The 23,581-nt window shown below is 39.9% G+C and overlaps 2 protein-coding genes across 2 annotated transcripts in view; both read right to left on the bottom strand.

Moving 5' to 3' along the window:
* The window catches only part of zgc:162707 (UPF0524 protein C3orf70 homolog B), a 35,797-nt gene extending 29,863 nt beyond the window's left edge, over positions 1-5,934 (bottom strand). The window contains exon 1 of the mRNA XM_047370185.1: positions 5,291-5,934. Coding sequence (XP_047226141.1) covers positions 5,291-5,474 — 184 coding nt within the window. The 5' untranslated portion in view covers positions 5,475-5,934. The remainder of the gene's footprint in view (positions 1-5,290) is intronic.
* Positions 5,935-9,137: 3,203 nt separating this feature from the next.
* ehhadh (enoyl-CoA, hydratase/3-hydroxyacyl CoA dehydrogenase) lies at positions 9,138-23,100 on the bottom strand. The gene is made up of 7 exons (XM_047370183.1): positions 22,948-23,100; positions 20,688-20,791; positions 20,345-20,514; positions 19,823-19,934; positions 15,199-15,303; positions 12,218-12,559; positions 9,138-10,530 (listed from the first exon to the last, which is right to left on the bottom strand). The coding sequence occupies exons 1-7, from the start codon at positions 23,019-23,021 to the stop codon at positions 9,281-9,283; spliced, it is 2,157 nt and encodes a 718-aa protein (XP_047226139.1). The 5' UTR covers positions 23,022-23,100; the 3' UTR covers positions 9,138-9,280.
* Positions 23,101-23,581: the final 481 nt, after the last annotated feature.

The raw sequence follows: 23,581 nt of genomic DNA, 5'->3' as shown, positions 1-23,581 counted from the left end.
ATGATTATATTAAACACTATTTTGTACTGACCTTTTGCATACAATCCCAGTAAATTACATTGACGTGTGTAGTTTAATGTGACAAAAGGTGAAATGTTTATGGGGTATGAATTTCTTTAGAAGGTGCTGTGGTTGAATTAAATAAATCAGCTCTCTGTAACTGATTTGCAGCACATTTTCAGCCACAAGGGCACAGCAAGTCTAAATGTTCACAGATAAACCAACACTGTAATGGCTTTGCATGGCCTCCTAAATGCTTTCTGTAGATTGCAATAAACACTGAAAGGGATTCCTCATATTTCTGTCGCATCTAATACTTCAAAATCGCGTGGCTCATTCTGGAATGGAGCTGGGGGCATCTGAAATCCCACGATTACGCAGAAAAAAGATTACAATGTGACTTGTGCGGTTGCATGCTGTAAGCCCCTGTGTGGCTGCTGCAGAGAAGATGGTGATTGTGTTTTACACTGATCTAAGGATTTTCAGGGCAGCTGGAGTCAGATGGGGATAAATTGGGGACAGCACAAAGAGATGGACACGCTGTCAGGGGTCGGGCGTACGCTACAGGGGACTAGTTTAGAATCTTCACGCTGAGAAAGGTTCAAACGGAGAGATAGGGTGTTAGAGGTAGAAAAGGCTGGAAAATGCCACCGACACTTCTCAAAGTCACAAAAAAAAGTGCAACTGGTACATTTGGAGCTGCACGTTTCAAACATAGACAATAAACAGTGAGATAACAAATGCTTTATGTCTGAAAGGAAACAACTACAGAAACACTGAAATGTACTTTTTCTTACTGACAATTTCCAACCTATAAAGTATCTAGAGCTCCTGAGTCCTCTTTCTGCCTGAAAAGATGAATGCCTAAAAGGGGATATTAAACTGCTGCAATTCCTTATAATTGTTCAAGTGTACTTCACCCCTTACTGACTCAATATATTTGCATATGTATAAAAAATTTATTAATTGTATTTTTACTGTAATTATTGAACAAACAACAGATATAAAATTACCTTTCGGTTTCATGCAACATTAGACATACAGTAATTGGGCATGGTAGTAAAAACAGATTTTCCAGTCAAATAACTAGGTTGTTTTATTGATGATGCTACTGCTAAACAGGGCTTTAAAACTAAATTATTACATTATATTGTGCACAATCCATTCTGATCCTTTACAGCTGAACATCACACTTGGATGTTGTTCACACTCTGGCCAATAAATGTCTGCCAAGCAGTTCCAATACAATCCTAGGTATGTTTACAATACGCATTAGCAGGCACCTTTGCTGCAATAAAATAAGAAGTGGCTAAAGGCGATTCCACAACAATGGTCTAAAGAAGGTTAAATTTTATTGTTCAGTTCTGATATTTTTTATTATAACATGCACCCTAACAAAATTCTTTGATGAATACATATGTATTAGCTAGGCGTAGGCCAGTATAAGATTATTATGGTATGATGGTGTTCAGTAAAAACACCACAGTGTAATGGTATTTGTAGGAATATTTTAAACAAAAATCTATGATATGATCCATTTTTATGCAAAACAGAAAAGCAACAATTATTTACTCCGCTGCTAAAAAATCTAATATGCTGATTATTTGTTATACTAATGTAACACTTGTTTTTGTTATTTTAACACTTAGACTTAAGAAAGAATTAAGAACTTTCTAAATGTAGTATTAACTATAGTTTGTAAACAACATGATTAAAATGAGAGTGATTGGTGGCTCACCTTTAGCTTGCTCACCATGACTAAATAAACTTTTTTTTCCCAAACCAGTGGTGGGCGTGAGACACTTCTTTCAGGCAGCAGTCCATCAGTGAGCAACAATAGGTGGGGGAGGGCCGGCACTGAACTACTCTATGCTCCATACAGCCGGGAAAAACTCCTGTCACTCCTGCACTGTCACTGGCATTTTCTTAAAAGGACTATAAACCAGATTAACCATTATATGTCCCAGTGTGAAAGAAAATTCGATGTTATTTTCAGTATAAGGAGTTTAAAATGACATTAAAGGAAGCACAAATTTATTTTAGCAATTTAGGAATGGCCATTTTCAAACCATTGGTACACCTGTGCAACATACCTGGTCCATGCCCATTATCAGCTTCAGTACAAGTTCTACAGAAGCACCATTTTCAGCCGTGACATAAACACTGGCTGGCCTGCTGAGTGTTTAACACATCATGTTGAGTCTAAATACATGCTAAATACAGGTGGCCAACTACTGAGATTAATTCAGCTTCCAAAAGATTGTATATTACCTGTATTTACCCAGATAGAAAGGATGTTTTTGTAATACTTAATATGACATTAACAGGAAATCACCAGACATGGCCTATAAAAGCAGAAATGAAAGTGATGATTCAGACGTGTGACAGAGTCATCAGAATGAATCAAGAAAATAAATTTGTCACAGAGACAGAAACAGAAAAACAGAACCAGAATCTCAAACATAAAAATCCCATCCTGCTCATGAGCTGCCTCTATGTTCGGACGACAGACTTTATTTTTAAGGGGTTCTTTATTGGAGGGTTTGAATCTGTTGAAGCGTAAATTAGCTTTCATATCATGAATAATACAAGAGAGTATTTATAATAGATGTAGAAATTATGTCAAATATAAAACACAAGTTCTCTGAGGATAGAATATGCTCCTAGTATAAAAATAAACTTTTGCGTCCACTTTATTGCCACATTATTTAACAGTCTAATCTGCCTTAGTTAGGTGCTTATAAGCAACTTGACTGGACTCTGGAGTATCACTCCATAAACTCGAACCTACCAGGCATCCAGTGTAAGTGCACAAAAATAATCCACATGGCAGGCAGTCAGCATGAAATGCTTAACGCCTCGATAGCATCTTGCTAGTCCTTCAAAGGTATGACATTAACGACTAAAGTAACTGTTAAAATTTTGATGTTTCGATTTTATGTTGGGCAGAAATTGCAAATAATCAACTGTTCATTAAAATTAGAATCGTGCATGACTGACACAATTTTAACTTGAAATTTTGACCATTACTGTTGAATGAAATTACAAGGGTAGTAAAGCTAATACAATTACATCTCAATAAATAATAACATTGAAAAGTTAATTTATGTCAGGAAATGTATTCTCTCTAAACATGACTCTAAATAATTAATTATTTACAGTCATAAGCACTAAATCGGCTCTACAATTTCCTGCTAGATGACTGCGCTGATGTTGGACTAAATAAAACCCAGCAGATCAACACCAGGAAATGAAAGGGCTCCCCAAATCATCACTGACACTACTCACTCTTCTTCCCCACTGCCTCTGGGATCTTGATTTCCAAATGGAATGCAAAATTTGGTCTCATTTGAAAAGAAAGCTTTGAACTACTGAGCAACAGTCCAGTAATTTTTCTTCTTAGCCCAGGTTTGACCTTTCTGATTTTGTTACTGGTTTAGTTATGACGTAACACAAGGAATGGGACAGTTGTAGCCCATGTCCTGGATATGTATGTATGTGGTTGCTCTTGAAGCACAGACTCCACAGTTCAGACCTTGTTAATCTCCCACAAACTATTTGCTTTACAATCCTCTTAAAACTGAGGTTAACTGTGTTGCTTGTAAATTACCTTCTGTTACACTTTTTCCTTCCACTGAACCTTCCTCTAAAAGACTTACATACAGCACTATGTGAAGCACTGGCTTCTTTAACAATGACCTTTGTAGCTTATCCTCCTTCAGAAAAGTGTCATTTTCAGGTAATCTTTCTGTGTTGTGATCTACACATGTTCTTTACACTTCGAAATCAACTGTAAGATCCTGACATGGAATAGGGGGCTGACGTCCTATTACCAGTATTAAGGCTCTGATGCACCTCAGGCGGTAATCACAACCCCCTAACCACCATGAGGTAGAAAGGGGGTTTAGTGGAATTGCAGAACAGGTGAGACGCAGTGATGTAATACAAGTGAAGACACCTGCACAAGCAGTAGGAGTCTGTGGTGCTCAGTGGAAGCAGATGGACCGTATGATCTGAGAAATATGTGGCCCAGCAGAATCTGATGCCGACAATATAATGTTGAGGATGGTGCACAACTGTGCTTGGAAGAAAAGCACTGAATGTATCTGAAAAGGCTTTGTATAGAAGACACACATTTGTGCTTTTCAAGTCCTCAATTCTATCAGGCGAAAGCTGCGTGTTGTAAACCACACCCCTTTGGTTCCTTAATCACAGCGCATGCTGTGTAAGCACACAGGGCTATGATCAACCCGTATAATGTGAAAAGACACAGGGATACATCATAGGGGGTTCGAGGTTGCGGGTTTATTACGGAACTACAACCTGAACGTGTCTACTGAATGTCTGCTGGACAACTGTCAAGTTAGCAGCTTTCCCATGATTGTGTAAAACATTTCTACAAAGTAAATCATTTTTAATAACTCTTATGAAATGTTAAAATTTTCTGAAAAACAATAAATTTGTTACCTGTAAGTCCTAATCATCAAAAAAGAAACGTGTCTGATAAATCAGGACACGAGTTTCACTTTCTGTTTTGAATTATTAAAATAAGAAAACTTTTTAATGATACTCCCATTTATTTAGATGTATTCCATCAGCTCCACTAACACTGTCATTTCAGCCCTTTTAAAAAAAAAAACTAATAACTATAACTCCCTTAACTGAAGTAACCTTCAGAACATATTGTTTTGATAATAAATAAAACACTTACACCAAATATCAAAAGTCACAGTCTGATAGCAAAGATTAGTTTTTTTACAGCAAAAAAGTTGCAGTCTACTAACAAAAATATTTTATTTTTTTTACTGCAGAAATAAATACTGTGGTTGAAATATTTTCAATAACATTATAGTAACGGAAATGGTGAAACTTTCAGGTAAAACAGCCAGAGATGCATGATGTCCACTTTAATAGACAAATAATTACTGTATTTCCAGTTGTCACCCGACATAAAATCTATACTTTTACCAATTATTTTATTCCATATTTGTTAACTCGTTGATATGTGTGTAAATAATATATACAATTTATGATTCGCACTTCTTGAATCTAATTGAAACACCCTTCAGATGCTATTCTAATTTACTGAGACGCACATCAATAAACACTTTACGTGGTCATCAAATACCTTTTTTCGTTGTAATCTTTATAGATTAGTCTAAATAAAATGTCCAGCCTTTCTGTATTTTTAACATGGCCTGAATATCGGGTATTTCTAGCCATCATAGACGCTAAGTTTTCAGTCTTATTGATCCAGATTGGTCATTAAAGCATGCAAACACAAACTTACAGTGACACCAGCCCAAGTGGCAGCACCAGTGCAGTTTGAAGCACTTCCCGTGGCTGTGCGTCGCGCAGATGGAGAGTCCATCACACGGCAGGAAGTCTGGTCTCCCCGCGCAGCTCTTGGCCAAAGCCTGCGCCTCGTCCAACTTCTCACTCTTCGGACACTTATGAGCTCCCGAGGTGGCCATGCCAACATTTCCCGGATCCAATAAAAAAAAAAAAAAAAAGAAAAAGCACGTACGACCTTTTAGAGTAAAACTAAAACACAGACAACGCCAGGGACCGAGGAGAGATGTTTTTCACGGTCCACGCAGCCAAGGAAGCTTTGTAGAGAGGGTATGGATGCAGCTGGGTCTTCTGAATCCAGATCAGCTCGGTCGGTGCTCACGCAAAGGGTGGCGGCGCATTCTGTGAAAGTACAAACGACGGGTGGTGTTACAGTCGAAGCCTCCCGTGATCGTGATCCACGCATCTCCCCATCTCTCGAGCCGTGCCGTGGCGTCGGGGAAGCTCCTCAGCTGTGCGCGCTGCTTGGTGACGCGCATCTGAACTTCATCACAGAAACGGGAGGAGCCCCACGAACACAAAGCCAGCTGCTGCGCGCACTTCAAACACCACAACCACAGGCTTTCATCAGCCCCTCAGACAACTTCAAAGATCAGGGTCTGCGTATGAAATTCATCGTCTCCAATAAACCTTAACCAACTGGGCTTTAAAAGTCTCCATTTGTTGAGGGTATCTTCTAATTACTGGTAAATATGAGCCACAAAGCATTCCTGAAAAGAAAACTGGTGCTATGCGTGGAATCTTGCAACCAATTAAATAAATGATGCAGAAAATGCGTAAATAATTATGAAAATGGGAGCATTATAAAGCAAAATGTTCCAGCTGCTCTCCAGCCGCTAGGTGGCAACCCTAACATCTGCTCAGTGTTGGACGTCAGACTGAGATTTACCTGGAATGAGCCATTGATTAATGCTAAAGCAGTTTAAAGCTGTGGGTCTCCCTCTGCTCTCCTCTGTCACTGCTGAAGCTGACCCAGCAGAAAACAGCAGATATGGACCACAGAGGGGAAAAAGAAATGAGCTTCTTTTGTTCAAACAAAAATCATAAAAAGAAGCAACACAACACGCAAAAATTCAAAACAATATACATAGCATGTTTTTATTCAAGGATTTGATCACAATTCACATGTTGCAAAATGCATAATGAAAGAACAAAAAGTGGTACATACACCTTACCCTTAATCACATTTTGTCAAGTTACGAGAACAAGCTTCTAGGTTTTTCTGGGAAGACCTCAGAGGTGTGTTAGAGAACATTAGGTTATAAAACAATAAGCCAAGTTTAATACACGTCACTGCGCACTGCTCAATGCATGATTTACAAATGGAAACCGAATGCACAATTACAAACCTATCAACCAGCTTGGTAGGTAAAGAGAGCATTAATCAGAGGAGCAACCAGGAGGCTCACGTTAACTCTGGAGGAGCTGCAAGGATCTGCAACTCAATTGGAAGGATCAGATCACAGGGCAATGATTAGTTGTGTGCACCACAAATCTGGCCTTTATAAAACAGTAATAATAATAATACATTCTATTTGTATAGCACTTTTCTAGGAACTCAAAGATGCTTTACAGAAGTACAACAATAAAAATCAAACAGTACAACATAACACTTAAAAACACGTAAAACAAAAGGCAGATTTAGACATTAAAAGCTATTTTAAACAGAAGGGCGTTGAGTTCTTTCTTGAAGTAACAAGAGGAAAGCCATAAGAAGCCCATTTTAAAGTTTGTTACAAGCAAAGCAAGAGCACAGCAAACATGTGGATGAAGGTGTACAACATTAAAACTGATGAGATCAACATTAAAACGAACACTTCCCTTGACCCTGAACACACCATCCCCACAGTAAAACATGACAGCGGCAGCGTCATGTTGCGTAGAGATGTTTTCTTCAGCCGGTACAGGGAAGCTAGCTGGTCACAGTTGACGAGAAGATGGATGAAGGTAATTACAGGACAGTCCTGGAAGAAAAACTGTTAGAGGCTGCAAAGGACTTGAAACTGGGCAGGATGAGAATGCAGCCATTCTTTTCATATTTTTATTTGTAAAAATTTCTACCTTAATGTACTGTTAAGCACAACATTGTTTTGGTCTACTCCAATAAATCCCGATACAATATATTGGCAAAAGACAACAACTGGCAATGCATTTTGAAATCTGACTTTGTAGGAATCTCTGTTACAGAACAATGAATTCATGTTCTTGTACAGTATATCAGTTTATTAGACATTACTTTAATAGTTAGGAAAGTCTTTCCCATTTGCATTTTCTGTAACTATAACTTTGGTCAGATTAGCTATTAAATATTTTCTTTGGTTTTATTTTGCTATTTCTAAATGTAAATACAAAACGATTCTAAAAACGTTAAAAAAAAAAAAACATTCAGCTGACATTGCTTTTTTGTAATAACTTTGATAGGTCCATATGCAGAATTTAATATTGTATCATGGGTAATCAGTTTCATTGAACCTCATATGCAGAAGTGTGATAATTTGTTGAAACAGTGGAGACTGAACAAAAACTCCTTTCCATTACAGCCTCTGAGTTTAGGGAATATTAATAACTTAAAGCTCCAACAAACGAGACAGGAGGTCCTTCTCTCTTACAGCCGTCCGCTAAAATGATTTTCCCCCATTTCTGCCGAGGCTGCAGCTACAACTTTCACAACCTCAACAATTTACTCCCATTACTGTCACCTTACATTTAAATGACTAGTGATCCGCATCTAAACACCCTGCTGGAAAACCACCGGGAATTTCACTGACTCAATTATGTTTTTAATTTGTTTGGCTTTGCACATTTTGTATTTTGTTAATGCTTTGCTGTTGTTGAAACTGCAATCTGTACTGCATGCAGGATCTGTCATTTTAACAATTTTAAAACTTTCTAGACAGTGTAATTATATTTATTAAATTAAAGCATAGCACAGATAAAAGCTCAGATTCTGATATTGTGAGCCGGGTATACATCTGATTTGGACATAATATCTGCAAGATAAAGATTTTTATTGGTATGTTTTGTGCATTTTAGTGTATCAGGTCCCACTGTGCCCATAATACAGCAATTTATTCCCACTACATGAGTGTAGTTACACATACCTTAAAAGAGATTATTTGCTCTTCTGCCTGCTTCAGCTGGTCAATTGGATGTGATGGTTTAGTCAAAGTAAACCTTTAGTTTTAAAAGATTTCAAAATGAACACGTTATACAGATTGTCAAACACAGTGTTGGTAGTGTGGTGGTCTGAGGCTGCTTTGTTTCTTCTGGACCTGGACAACTTGCAGTAATTTAAATAAGCCATGAATTCTCCTCTCTAGCAGAAATCCTCAAAGGAAATGTCCAGCCAGTTCCTGCTGTTAAATTCACACCCATTTGGGTTATGGTGCAAAAGGGCTTGGTGGAGTAGTCTAGTCAAAGTCAGGATTTAACTCTGACTGAGATGTTGTGGGGTAGCCTTAAACAGGCCATTCAAGACCAAAAAAACCCATTCAGCAGGAAAGTACTTTTCACATAGTGCCAGGTTGGTTTGCAGAGGTTTTTTTTTACGTTAATAAATGAAATCATCGGTTGAAAACAGCATTTTGTTTTCATCCAGGTTAGGTTTATCTGATATTAAAATGTGATTTAAGTTTTAAAGTGCGACAAAAAATGCAAAAACAAATCTTTACAAGGGACAAATACTTCAGCACTGTAGGTTCTCAATTAACTTTACTAGTGTAGATTGAGCCCTCCTAATAATTGTTACCTTTGCATAGACAAATACAAGGCGTACAGATGATAGATCAGAATTATTTATGCAATTTAATATAGTTTAATGGAGCTTATTAAAAAGGTACATTTGAGTGCAAAATACATTTTAAATCATTTGGTTAATTAGCGTTCATTATTAGAAAAATCTGCTCACACATTAAAGGTGAGCTGATGTTTAAAGCTGGCTACGGGGTTTCTGGATGAACTCCCTCCATCTGTGAATCGGTGGGCTACTGCTGGCAGCCAGCTTCCTGATCAGGCTGCAGGGCTTCAGACCTAAAATATCAGGGTACACCTGGTGGTAGTGCTCCAGCCTCTTCAAAACCTTGTCAAGACCCACCAGGCCAGCGTAGAACATGGGACCCCCGCGGTGGCGGGGCCATCCATACCCGAGGACATAAATGACGTCGATGTCTTCTGGTCCTGCAGCTATTCCATCCTGGAGAATTTGGAAACCCTCATTAATCATGGCATAGAGGCATCGCTCCAGCATCTCCTGGTGATCTATGCGGCGCGCCACCAAGCCATGCCGGGCTCGGTACTCCTCCAGAAATCCGTACAGCCAAGGGTCGGGTTTAGCCACACGACCACCGGGTTTGTCATACTGATACCATCCTCTGCCCGTTTTCTGACCAAACCTTCCCTGCTCACAGAGCAGGTCTCCCAAAGGACTGTACCTGCTGCCTCCTCGTATTCTAGCAGACTTTCCTGTAGAGCCAGGCACAACTAAACCATCTGCCTTCCTGACTTTCCAGCCAACATCCAGCCCGGAGAGGTCGGACACCTTGAACACACCCATAGCAAACCCAAACTCTTCCAGCACCTGATCCACCTGCTCAGGTGTGGCTCCCTCTTCCAGTAGGAAGAAGGCTTGCTCCAGGTAAGGCTTCAGCATACGGTTCCCTACAAAACCCCGGCAGTTTCCAACTGCGACGCTCACTTTTCCCATCTTCTTTCCCATCTCCATGGCAGTGGCCAAGGCTTCAGGAGATGAACGTGGCCCATACACCACCTCCAACAGCTTCATGACGTGAGCTGGAGCAAAGAAGTGCATCCCAACGACCAGCTCTGGGCTCTGGGTTTGAGAAGCCAGCTCATCTATGTCCAGTCCAGAGGTGTTTGTGCACAGGAGCGTTCCAGGTTTGCATATGCCCGACAGCTGCTGAAAGATGGTTTTCTTCAGAGCCATGTCCTCAAACACAGCTTCAATGACTAGGTCAACATCTGCCACAGCCTGGACGCTGCAGTTGTATTTGATTTTATCATCTGCCAGGGGCACCCCTCGTCTCTTGGCACTCCTCTCTAACATGCCAGACACCGCCTGCTTTGCCTCCAACAGCTGCTTCTCCTGGGTCTCCACGGCAACCACCGACAACCCGGCCTGGGCCAGGGAGACACTTATACCTCGTCCCATGGTGCCAAGCCCTTAGAGGACACAAATCCTACATTTAAACACAATTAATATTTTATGCACAAATAAATTTGATAAAACTTTAAAAAGTTTCACAGAGTGTAGAGATTTCTTCCAAAGCAGGCTGCTGAACCTAACATATCCAGATTATCAGGAATCCAATCCCCCATCCAGGGAGCAACTACTACTCTCACTAAACTGCAAATGAGGGCTTCGTCTCAATGGATGGATGGAGGAATGGATGGATAGAGGGACTGAGAGGGATGGATCTAAATATACAGGTTCAGCTAAAACAAATGATTGTGAATAAGTTTAACATTTGTTGTCACTCATTTCAGAAAATGAAACTCAAAGTAAATTACATAGATTCATTAAACATAGTGAAATATTTCAAGCCGTTCTTTCTTGTAATTTTGATGATTATGACTTACAGTAAATGAAAACCCAGAATTCAGTGTTTCAGAAAATTTGAGTTATAGCATATTCATAGAAAGTTGAGTGGAAGGAAAAATGCATGGTAGGACAAACTGCACCAGCAACATGGGTAACTGCAGCCTTGAGAGGATTATCTGATCAAAAATCCAAGCATCTTACCTAGGCTAGGGAGAAAAAGAACTGGACTGTTGCGCAGTGGTCCAAAGTTCTAATTTCAGATGAGAGAAAGTTCTGCATTTAATTTGGAAATCGAGCCCCCAGAGTCTGGAAGAAGAATACGGAGGCACAGAATCCACTTTGCTTGAAGTCTAGTGTGAAGTTTGCACAGTCAGTGAGGATTTGGGTGTCATGTCATCTGCTGGTGTTGGTCCACTGTGTTTTTTGAGGTCCACAGTCAACGCAACCATCTACCAGGACATTTTAGAGCACTTAAATGCTTCCTCCTCCTGACAAGCTTCATATAGATGCTTAGCGTTACTGTGCTTGTTTGTCCCGCAAACTTGCCTAACCTGAACCCCATAGAAAACCTGTGGAGTATTGTCAAGAGAAAGATGAGAGACACCAGACCCAACAATGCAGATTACACCTCAGCGGAACCAAAGGCAAAATGCCTTAAAGCCACGCTGCATTGATGCAGTAAGGCATGAAAAAGGAGCCCCAACCAAGTATTAAGGGCATTGAAATGAACAAACCTTTCAGAAGCCTGAAATATCAGTTTAAAATATATTTTTTTATATTGATTGATATGAATGTTCATGTTTTCTAAAGGCAGTGACCTTTTATTATCTATTACCCATAATCATCAACATTTCAAAAAATCAGAGCTTGAAAAATGTCACTCTATGTGTTATGAATCTAATGACTGAAATGTTTTCCCATACTTATCCAGATCTGCTAAATACTTAAACCCAACTCCATATTTTTCCAGACTGCACAGGTACCCTGTTCTGACCCACTAAGTTATCATGACAGCATAGTGTAGGGAGAAAACATATTCTCTGATATTATCTTTCACAAATTAAATGATTTTCAAGAGCTTGCAATTTTAATGCACAAGCTGCTGAGCCTCGCATATCCAAACTGTGGTGTATCCCATCCTCCCTGCAGGGAAGAGCGAGTCCATTTACCAAACTCGGATAAACTGTTAATGAGGGCTTAGTTTCCATAGGCAACGGGACTTTGGAGATGCCACACAGATAACTCGATGAGTCAGTGTGCATGTGCTAATTGAAAGCCGAGTACAAATTAAAAGCCTAAAGCGCTCACCGATGACAGCTGCTTTACGCACGGGCCTGGGCTTGCTGGTGTCCCAGCGGGCTCCGCTGGGCGTGCTCCACCTGCTGACAGCTCTCTGGGCGAAGAAGTAGTACTGTAGAGCGTGGGCCTGGCCTGAGGTGAAGAGTGTGGAAAACAGCTCCCTCTCCCGCTCCATACCCTTAGCGTAGGGCAGGGTGACAGAAGCGTGAACTGCCTGGACACAAGTAACTGGTGCTATGGCTCCGCGGGCGCTCCGTCGCACCTCTTTCATCGCTTTTTCAAAGATCTCAGCCAAATCAGGGGAGCGTGGACGTGGATAGGTGCTGATACGACGCGCATCCAAAGATTTACCTGGACGAGAAACAATGAAAAAGTCTCTTTAAAGAAATTACAGCTAGTGTAAAGTAGAAATTAATGAAAGCACACACTTCAATTTAGTTTCTGGCCATGTTCACGTGTGTAATTTGAATTTTAAGCTAAAAAGTGCTCCCTTTTTGTAAGTAGTGCTCCACTCAGTTGAAATTTTCAACCAGCACTCGGGAAGTGTGGATATAATTCATTTTTCAGGCACACTCATCCACTCAGTCAGCTTCCAAGAGCAGGCTGATCCGACAGGCTATTTCCAGATAATCGCAGGGACTCTGCCTGAATGCTGCAGCTCTGAGCGCAACAAAAAAAACAAAAGGTTCAATTCCAGCAAAGTTCAGTGATTCTTGGGCTTTCAAGCAAAGATATACCCTACAGTGGCTTCAAAAATATTCATACAAGATTTAATCCAACAATTGTATAGCACAAGCCTTTAAGCATGCTGTGATTTTAAAGGTTGGAAACGAGGGAGAAAAAGATGGCCAATCTGCTAAAACCTTGTTAAAAGCATCTTAATTCCCAATCCTGACTCCTCTGATGTGATTACAAGAGACAACAGTCAGAAACCTTCACAGCTCCACTGAATTACTCTCACATGAGAGTTTGGGTCAGAAACTGGGTCACCATGGTGAGCCTTAAAGCCACAAGAACTATATTTAATTTATCTTATACACTTTGTCTGAGATGATACACATTTCTTTAAGAAAGGGTATAACCAATGGAGAGATGATGATGGAAGTCATACATTAGGAAAATATATTCTCAGTTAACAATTATCAGCAAGGGGTTCTGTGGCAGCGCAATGCGGTTTCAGTGTGATTTAGGAGGCATTATTGCAGCAGTTAATCTGTAAATGGTTGAGCAGTGGATTTGCAGCGGATGGGAATCCTGGCTGCACCCCGACAGATGTAGTGGGCAGATGTTGCAACCGCTGGGTTAAAAAAGAAAAAAAAGTTAATCTCGTCACCAGTGAGAGACTCAGATCTGTTCCTGGCAACGCCTGCATTAAGTTAAATGCACAAACTGATTTTTTTCCCCCAGATAAATGTGTACCAGTCTGGCATGTACATGGAGACGTGGGATCTTAATGTGCATCCTGTGCTCATAAATGTTTCACTTTTCCTCTACATGCACCAAAAACTAAGGTTGCTCTCCTAATACTCCATGTCCGTTATTTAATTCAGGCATCTGACTGATACAAAGACTCAGCTTTACGAACACAAATCCCTTTCTCAGGCTTCATGTCCAAACGGCACTTTATCAGACTCTGATCTCCAAAGCTCTCAGTCCTCTTCAGCACACTGTTGAAGTATAAATACAGAAATTCATGAAGATTTTATACCAGACATTTCTACAGAGGTCAAACGTTAATTATGGAGGGAGGGGGGGAAAAAAATGGGAGTAAGGAAGGAAGAAGGGTTGAGGGAGTGAAATAAAAGGATGGATGGATGGATGGATGGACATTTTTTCCATAATTAAACAGACCTGTTGAATTGTTTTCCACATATTACTTTATAATATTATGATGTATTAAATGGGTTCTTTCAGACCTAAAAGTTGACATTTTCCACAGAAAACAAAAAGATTTATTTAGCTGTAGGCTCAAAATTAAGTTACAAACACACTTGATGCTGATTTTAACGCCTCAGAAAAAAGATGTCAAGGTTCAGAAACCAGCAAACAGACAGCTTGAGATGACATATCTGACACAAGGTGACGAGAAGCCTACAGTGCAGTCATAAATACTTTAATTCATGTTTGTATCACACAGAAAAATAAAAGCTCTCCCATAAAGCGGGACCCCACTGAGGCAAAACACACCTTTCCCCCTGTGCGTACTCCAACACACAGAACCACACAGCCGAGTGGGCGGTGTGTGTTCACGCCACTGCATGCGAAAGAATACAAGCTCAAACAGAAGCAGGAGACATGCTTCTTATTTCTGCATGTTAAATATGAGCCCACAGGTCATTTTAGCTTAACAGAAAGATATGAAGCATCCAGAAACTGTTAACCAAGAACCCCCCCCCCCCCCCTTCCAAAGCTTATAACAACATTGCTTTCTTCAGCAGACAAGGAATCTTAAAGCCTTTTTTACTTCATTCTTGAGCTGAGAGCACTGGCTTTCCTTTTCACTTTTATCACAATTCATCCAAAGTGAATGAGCTATTCTTCACTCAGACTGGGAGATAGCTCCTCCAACACTCTAGGGACGCGGCACACTTCAGGAATCCACTCGGTCTGTAAATGAGTCAGATTCACGTGCGGGCGGGAATCCTCGTCCCCTTAATTGACTGGAGAGGGTCCCGATATTAATATTCTAGGAAGGTTTGTCCCTTTTCGCCCTCCTGAATAATACAGCAAAAGCAGTGAAGACATCAGACCCCATCTGACAGATCCATAAAACATTTATGGACTGTGTTGAAGGAGGATCTGGCTGCCGTGTCTTCTGCTCGCTTTGCCTTCCACAGGCTTCATGTCGACACTTCTTGATGTCAGCCTCACCTAAAATAACCGCTCCAATAGAAGTTTTCCCTCCTTCCACTGAGTTCTTGTTTAATTTAGCAAAGAAAGTTTCTATCACTCCATTAAAAACCTTAGGATGCACTTTTTTTCCATATTACCTGCCACACTTTGAGCAAACTTCACAGCTGCATCCACAGTGCTGTGATCCGTCACCTCATCCACTATTCCAAGCTGCAGAGCCTCAGCTGCAGTCGCATGGCGGCCTGTGGGACACACAGAAGTCCTCAATACATTATGTATAACATGACATATTGGAGTTACTGGTTGCCAAATAACATGTAAAGGGACTTTGTTACTGGGTTGCTTATTACAGTGGATATCAAAGTCTACACACCACTGTGAGAATGGGTTTTTATGACATTAAAAATGAAACTACGATAAATGATTTCACAATTGTTTCTCTTTTAAAAGTGACATATTTCATAGGCAATATTGTGCACCCTCTAAACTGACTGTAGAAGCGTCTTTTGATTCAATTTCAGCAGTTTGTCTTGTTCAGTTGGAGTCTGTTAGCATATTTGCCCATGTATCTCCAAATATACCCCATTGTGAAGATATCTAATGACCAAAACTCTAATCAGATCCCCCCACAGATTTTCTGACAGATTTAGTTCTGGAATCTGGCTACCAGGGGTCTCCAACTCCAGTTCAGAGCTACTGTAACGCAGCTTTTAGATGCATCAATGCTTTAACACACCTAAATCAAATTAATGGCTTATTACCAGACCTCTGCCAAACCTGATGGCATGCTGAAGAGGTAATTCAATTATTTGATTCAGCTGTATTGGAGCAAGGGTTTATCTAAAAGTTGTAGGACAGTAGCTCTTAAGGACTGGAGTTGGAGACCCCTCATCTAGACAATTTCAAAGCCTTAAATTTCCTCTCATTAAGCCATTTTTTTTGGTTTATTTTTAAATGCCTGCTTCGACTTAGGCTGAAAAATAAAATCCCTCTTCATCTGCAGCTTTCCGACAGACACCTAAAGGTTTTGGATCACAACTCTATCCACCTTGACAAAAAGTGTAGTTCCATTTAAAGAGAGGTAACCCCACAGCATGATGCTGCCACCACCACGTTTCACTATTTGTATGGTGTTCTTTTGGTGGCAATCAGAATTGTTTTTGTGCCAAACAAACCATTTTAAACTATGCCCCAAAAGTTCAAGTGTGGTTTCATCAGACCACAAGACATTCTTCCACAAAGCTGTACGAGATGCAGACTAGCTGCACCTAAGCTACACCTTCAAAACCTACTGAAAGTATAAACCAAAATCATCCCTTTAAAAAGTAACCTTCAAACATAAGCCACATATTTTAAAGGATTATATGCTTACAATATTTACATTAAGGCCAAAAACTGCAGGGTGTCTGATTTATTGAGCTAATTTCATATAAGCTGAAAGGAGCAGACACCTTAGAGCAGGAGTATGTGCTTTTTCACATAATTTTCCACAGGTATCGACATCCCATAGAAGAAAATGTATTCATCCTCTTCTTGCAAATGTTTTAAGGTTTTTCATTTTAAAACCTAAAAATAGAAATAAAATGGCGGTCCTTTAAAAATAACACATTTCCTATTGTAGCTATTTGTCAAAAATGAGGACTCTTTGGATTTTAAAGATTGCAGATCCTTGCCTTATAAATCGAAGCAGTAAAACTTACCATATGCTGACACCTGCTGGTCATCAGAGTAAGAGGCGTTTGAGCAGCTCAACTTAATTTCAGAGCATTTAAAATGCTGTATGACAATCTAAATTATGATGACAGGCAGACACAATTAGACTACGCACTAGTTTATCTCTTTACTGTACAACATAAATCTTACCGCAGGAGAAGATAACTGCTGAAGTCTGTTGAGCAGCCTCCAGTAATGTTCTGTTGCTGTTTGGGAGAAAAACTCTGCTTCCAACAAAAATATAATCTCTGACCAGAGAACTTAGTAGAGCACTTCATGCTGGGTCTAGGTTGGATTTTTCTGCTTTATTAAGAATTTTGCTATTTCAAGCATTCTGTTTTTATTTGCATCATCTGATCTTTTATAAAGGGCCGCTGGCCTGACGAAAAAACAAAAACTAGCCTGGGCCTGAGGCATCCAGTCTGACTAACTGAATGCTGAGTCCTTTATAGTGCCTTTCAGAAAGTAATTACACCCCTTTAACTTTCCACATTTTGTGACAAACTCAGTGGATTTTCTGGATGATTTTATGTGACCATAATTGTGTGCATAATTGTGAAGTGGAATCAAAGTGATACGTGGTTTTAATTTATTTTTTATTTATTTTTTACAAATAAAAATCGTTAAAAAATGCTCATGCATTTTATTAAACCCCCTTTAGTCAAATTGCATACTTTTCTATACTTTTCTATACAGACTACATAGGAACCTTTGTTAATAAACTAAACGATTTAACGGAGTCGTTGTTCTTAAGTACCTAGGGTCCAGAGTGCAGAGCAATGGTGACAGTGGAAAAGAGGTGAAGAAATGTGTCCAAGAAGGTTGGAACGGGAGGAAAAAAGTGTCAGGTGGGTTGTGTGATGAAAGACTCTTAGTGAGAATGAAAGGTAAGGTGTACAAGATGGTGGTGAGACCAGCAATGGTTTAGAAACGGTGGGACATAGAAAGAGACAGGAGGCAGAGCTGGAGGTAGAGATGAAGATGCTGAGGTTCTCTATGGGAGTAATGAATATGGATGGGATCAGAAATGAGTACAACAGAGGGACAACTCATTAGATGTGTTGGAGAACAAGCCAGAGAGGCCAAACTGAGATGGTATAGACATGTAAAGAGGAGGAATAGTGAGTACATAGGTAGAAGGATGCTGAGGCTGGAACTGCCAGGCAGAAGGCCTAGAGGTAGACCAAAGGGAAGATTTATGGATGGAATGAAATAGGACATGAAGGAAATTGATGTGAGAGACGAAGATGGAGAAGATGGGGTTAGATGGAGACAGATGACACGCTGTGGCAACTCCTGAAAGGGACAAGCCAAAAGAAAAAGAAGATTCTTGGATCCGGTTTTCTGAGGTTAAGTTCCCTGTGATCTTTGCAGATGCTGCCCCCTACAGGATGGAGCAACAGTGGTGTGCTTTCTCTACTTTACTAATGAAAGCACAGAACTTTAGACATACAGGTCCTTCTCAAAATATTAGCATATTGTGATAAAGTTCATTATTTTCCATAATGTAATGATGAAAATTTAACATTCATATATTTTAGATCATTGCACACTAACTGAACTATCTTCAGGTCTTTTATTGTTCTTAATACGGAGATTTTGGCATACAGCTCATGAAAACCCAAATTCCTATCTCACAAAATTAGCATATCATTAAAAGGGTCTCTAAACGAGCTATGAACCTAATCATCGGAATCAAGAGTTAACTCTAAAACACCTGCAAAAGATTCCTGAGGCCTTTAAACTCCCAGCCGGGTTCATCACTCAACACCCCAATCATGGGTAAGACTGCCGACCTGACTGCTGTCCAGAAGGCCACTATTGACACCTCAAGCAAGAGGGTAAGCCACAGAAGAAATTTCTGAACGAATAGGCTGTTCCCAGAGTGCTGTATCAAGGCACCTCAGTGGGAAGTCTGTGGGAAGGAAAAAGTGTGGCAGAAAACGCCTGCACAACGAGAAGAGGTGACCGGACCCTGAGGAAGATTGTGGAGAAGGCCGATTCCAGACCTTGGGGGACCTGGCGGAAGCAGTGGACTGAAGTCTGGAGTAGAAACATCCAGAGCCACCGTGCACAGGCGTGTGCAGGGAAATGGGCTACAGGGCCGCATTCCCCAGGTCAAGCACTTTGAACCAGAAACAGCGGCAGAAGCGCCTGACCTGGGCTTACCGAGAAGCAGCACTGGACTGTTGCTCAGTGGTCCAAAGTACTTTTTTCGGATGAAAGAAAATTCTGGCATGTCATTCGGAAATCAAGGTGCCCAGAGTCTGGAGGAAGACTGGGAGAAGGAAATGCCAAAATGCCAGAAGTCCAGTGTCAAGTACCCACAGTCAGTGATGGTCTGGGGTGCCGTGTCAGCTGCTGGTGTTGGTCCACTGTGTTTTATCAAGGGCAGGGTCAATGCAGCTAGCTATCAGGAGTGTTGAGCGCATAACTGTACATGATTATTTGAAGGTTGACGTTTTTTGTATTAAAAACACTTTTCTTTTATTGGTCGGATGAAATATGCTAATTTTGTGAGATAGGAATTTTGGGTTTTCATGAGCGTATGCCAAATCATACGTATTAAGACAATAAAAGACCTGAAATATTTAAGTTAGTGTGCAATGAATCTAAAATATATGAATGTTAAATTTTCATCATTACATTATGGAAAATAATGAACTTTATCACAATATGCTAATATTTTGAGAAGGACCTGTACTTTGTAGCTCTTTACAGCAAAGTGACATTTAAAAGGCATCTTTCTCCAAGTTCTTTACTGACACAACCACTCCTGGGGGAAAACAGCATCTTTTCCAAACTTTGCTACCCAGGCTTTTCGTCTTATCTCCTTAGTGTAGACATTTGACTGTTTCATAAGATTAGTTTAGTTACTTTCAATGATGAGACCAACACTGATGACTAATTAATCCAGAAGTCCTGATGAATCCAAAGCTTTCAGAAGCTTTGTTCTTTAACTTTTATATAAATAATCCAATTGCATTTCTGCACAATACCACACCCAATCGTTTCGTAGCAACAGGAGCATCTGTTTGATTTTTCTACCTGTGGTGATGAGCTCCAAGGCAGCTGGGACACCAATGAGTCTCGGCAGACGCTGAGTTCCTCCTGCACCCGGCAGCAGACCCAAAGTCACCTCTGGAAGTCCAAGTCTGGCCTGAATCAAATTATTCATTGGATAAAGTATGCTGTGGTTGTTGAACCCAGTCTCACAATGCAGGTATGTGTACACCAAATAAAACCTAACAAGCATCCTACTGTATTTGAGACTAGTATGGTTACTGTATTAGCCAGTGACTGAAATCAGAAGATGTTAACTTGTTCGACCGACTGGTGACCAGAAGGTGAAAGACTAAAGAAGAAGATTTTTTATATTGATAAAGCTCATTCTACTTCAGTTTACTTTATAAGCATGGAAAGTCAGGTAAGATTTATTAAAAGCCAGCTGAGTAAAAAGTACCAGTATCATGAAATATAAACCTGTCACTTGGATGCTGATGCAGCTCTACACTGTCAGCATGAAGACACTGACTAACAGAGACACAGGGACCTAAAGCGTGAACTAACCTTAGAGTGCGCGATACGATAGTGACAACCGAGCGCTAACTCGAGGCCTCCGCCTAAAGCGACCCCTTCTATGGCTGCCACCACCGGTTTTTCTGCTGCCTCGATCAAATGGATAATTGGCACCAGAGGAGGCCCTCTCATGTTGGCCCCGAACTCCCTGATGTCTGCTCCTGTTATTCAAAAACATAACGACAAACCAGGTCATAGAATCATAAGAAAAATCAGCTGGAGTAGAACATTCCAGAACAGAATGTATAACTTTTTCCTTTTAACTTTCTGACACAGGGTGAATCCTGAAATATTTAGCATTGCTTTATCACTGACTGCAGAGGGGTGTCTGTACCTCCACAGAATTTTCCATTCTGGCCACAGATTACCACAGATTTCACCTCTGGCTCACTGAGAGCTCTGTGCATCGTGTGAACAATGCCTTGCCTCACCGCTGCACTGCAGAAAGAAACAGAAACCATGGGTTTTCAACTTTGTTTGCTGTAAGGTATTCCAAACTGAGCTTCAGTAACACTGGAGTCTTTCCACTGCTATTCTCCTGTCTACCATCATTACTAATACAGTGCCAGGTCAAAAGTCTCCATTCCTCTTGTTCTTTTACACATTGTGTCATGCTACAACTACACATTTCATTTCAGTTCATTTTATTAGGGTTTTAGGAGACAGATCAACAAGAGGTTTGCATAATCATGCAGTGGAAGGAAAAGGATCAATGTTTTACACATTTCTTGGCAAATGAAAATCAAACAAAAAGTTTGGCAGGCAGATGTTTTTAGCCCTGTTTTCTCTGACACCCTTACATAAAATTCAGTGCAACCAATTGCCTTCAGAAACCACCTAATGAAAATGGTCCCTCCTGAATTAATACTTTGTATAATCCCTTTCAGTGAAATTACTTATCAAAAGGTTTTTGGGGTATGTTGCTACTGCTGGGGAAAGGAATACCCACAGCATGATGCTGCCACCATCATTTGAATTTTGTAAGCTTTGATTTCATCTGCTAGAGTGGCTTCTTTGACATATTTGCCACGTCCCCTCCATGAACTTGTGGGAAACGGCAAGCTGTTATTCTTACCCGAGCTGTGGATCACTGCAGCTCCTCCTGAGTTACCATGTGTCCTTTGGTTGTTTCTCTAATTAATGCTCGCCTTGCCTGGCCTGTCAGCAAATGTGGACGGCCAGGTGTTCACAGGTTGCAATATTTTTCATTTTCACATCGTAGATTAAGCAGTGCTCTCTAAGAAAGCTTGAGAAATTGTTTTGTTGGTTGCGCTAGATTGTATTCAGGGTTACCAGAGTAAAGGGCTGTAAATGCATGCAAAGCTTTAAAACATTTTTATTTGTAAAAACTGTTGAACACATACATCTTGCTTACTTTTTCAACAAAAGACAAACATCCAATGTATAATGAGCTTCAAAATAATAGGGAAATGGTGGCCAGAACAGAGTTAAAATCTAACAACTCTGCTTTTAAGATGTTCTTAATGTATAAAAGTTGGAATGATAACAGGGTGTTCCTGACAGCGAAAGCTTTGCACTCATGCAGCTATCAGTAAATGATTGATAAGAGTGTTTTGTTGTGAGCACTCAGGGAGATGGTGTGTTGTCTAAAGGAACAATCTGATGGGCAGAGCAAAACACTAGAGTTAGAAGTGGAATTCAACCTCTTTAATTAGATAAGGCAGCAAACAAGTATCTCACTTATATTGGCAAAAAAAATTATTCTTAGTCTATTTCACCAAACAGAAGCTCTTCAAACTCTGATGTGTTCATTTTTCAGAGCTTTCCTGAAATGTATTCGTAAAATCCCAGTAAGATTCAAGTTGTTGTCTAAGCTATTTCAAGAGAGAAACTTTATTCTTTATCTTACCAGAACATACAAACTATCAAGAGGCAAAAAAAAAAAAAAAACGCACAATGTTGTAAATAATTACTTAACATTTAAACTCTTTTTGCAAATATATTTTTGCAAATGCATGTTTGACAAATCTTATTTTTAATAAACTTTCTGTACATTTTGATGTAATTGCTTGTTTACTGTTTGATTTGTTGCATGATTGTTCTGTAAAAAACATCAACACATAACACGTTTTGCGATTTCTCAGAGCATTGCCCACTCTTACATTAAGATGGATTTGCTGGATCACCAGTTCCTGGGAAGATAGGCAGCTGTCTTAAATGTTCACCACCTGTAAATAATCTTCCACAATGTAGAATGATGGACTCGCGCCAGGTTGTTTGGAAATGACCTTATAACCCTTCATTGCTGTTGTCTTCCCATCTTGGCAGTGTGTTAAACATTTTATTTATTTTTAAAGAGGTGGTCAAATTGATGACAATCAATGAAGTACCTTACCGAGCAGCACCTTACATTGAGCAGTATTAAAAATGTAAGTTTAGACTCTTGTTTTCCTATTTTCTGTCAAAACATTTGATCTCTTGCTCACAAAATGTAATCTGACACAACTCAGTCTTATATATTTACATCTTTAGCAAATTAGGAAACAGGAGATTTGTGCAACAAATCTGGTATTTATATGAAAGAATAGAGAATGTGAACTTGACTTGAAGGTCTGCAGCTCTTTGTTTCTCACCTCAGTGCATTGACGGGAGGATTCTGCAGAGTAATCACGCCAACAGAGCCTGAGACTCGACTGTAAAAAGCCATGATGTCCAACAGGTCCTTCGTGTTGTTGTTGAACTTCTTTTCCTGTTCACCAAATGAACTTTGAAACAGTTAGCAGGACTACATCGCCTTAATCAGCGACGCTGAAGTTAGTATCTGATTCACGGAGCCACAGTAAAGGGCGGTTTCACTAATTTTCAGGAGGCTGGGCCTCCTAGAATCAGCAATAGCTCAAAATCTAAAACATTTACACAGATCAAACCTGTACTTAATCAGTCTAATCTGAACGTATATTCCAAAAAAGAGTAAATATGGTCTGGGAAACTTTTCATGCATTTCTAAAAATGCAAAAAAGGACAACGTAAAAGTTTTTTGTTGGATCAGGTCCTGCATGAACAATACAATACTTAAACAAATCAAACTTGGACTGGATAATTCTACATTAATTACATACTCTTTGTTAAAAATAAAACAATGGTTTTAAACAATATTCGTTCCTAGAAAGAAAGAAAGAAAGAAAGAAAGAAAGAAAGAAAGAAGTTTTGACAAGTGAATGAATAAATTAGGACACCCTCACATTTATTACAACTTAAAAATCACAT

This window comes from Girardinichthys multiradiatus, chromosome 7 (genome assembly GCF_021462225.1).
Source record: "Girardinichthys multiradiatus isolate DD_20200921_A chromosome 7, DD_fGirMul_XY1, whole genome shotgun sequence".
Classification (NCBI taxonomy): Eukaryota; Metazoa; Chordata; class Actinopteri; order Cyprinodontiformes; family Goodeidae; genus Girardinichthys; species Girardinichthys multiradiatus.
The sequence above is the reverse complement of the archived record's forward strand: the minus strand, read 5'-3'. Positions and strand labels throughout refer to the sequence as shown.

What these genes read in the sequence shown, in the direction of transcription:
- ehhadh (XM_047370183.1), bottom strand. Translation starts at nt 23,021, where the DNA reads ATGGCTTTTTACAGTCGAGTCTCAGGCTCTGTTGGCGTGATTACTCTG. An exon ending in CCTCCCGTCAATGCACTGAG is followed by an intron (nt 20,792 to 22,947) that starts GTGAGAAACAAA and finishes TTCTTTCTGCAG; the next exon opens with TGCAGCGGTGAGGCAAGGCA. An exon ending in ATCGTATCGCGCACTCTAAG is followed by an intron (nt 19,935 to 20,344) that starts GTTAGTTCACGC and finishes AATTTGATTCAG; the next exon opens with GCCAGACTTGGACTTCCAGA.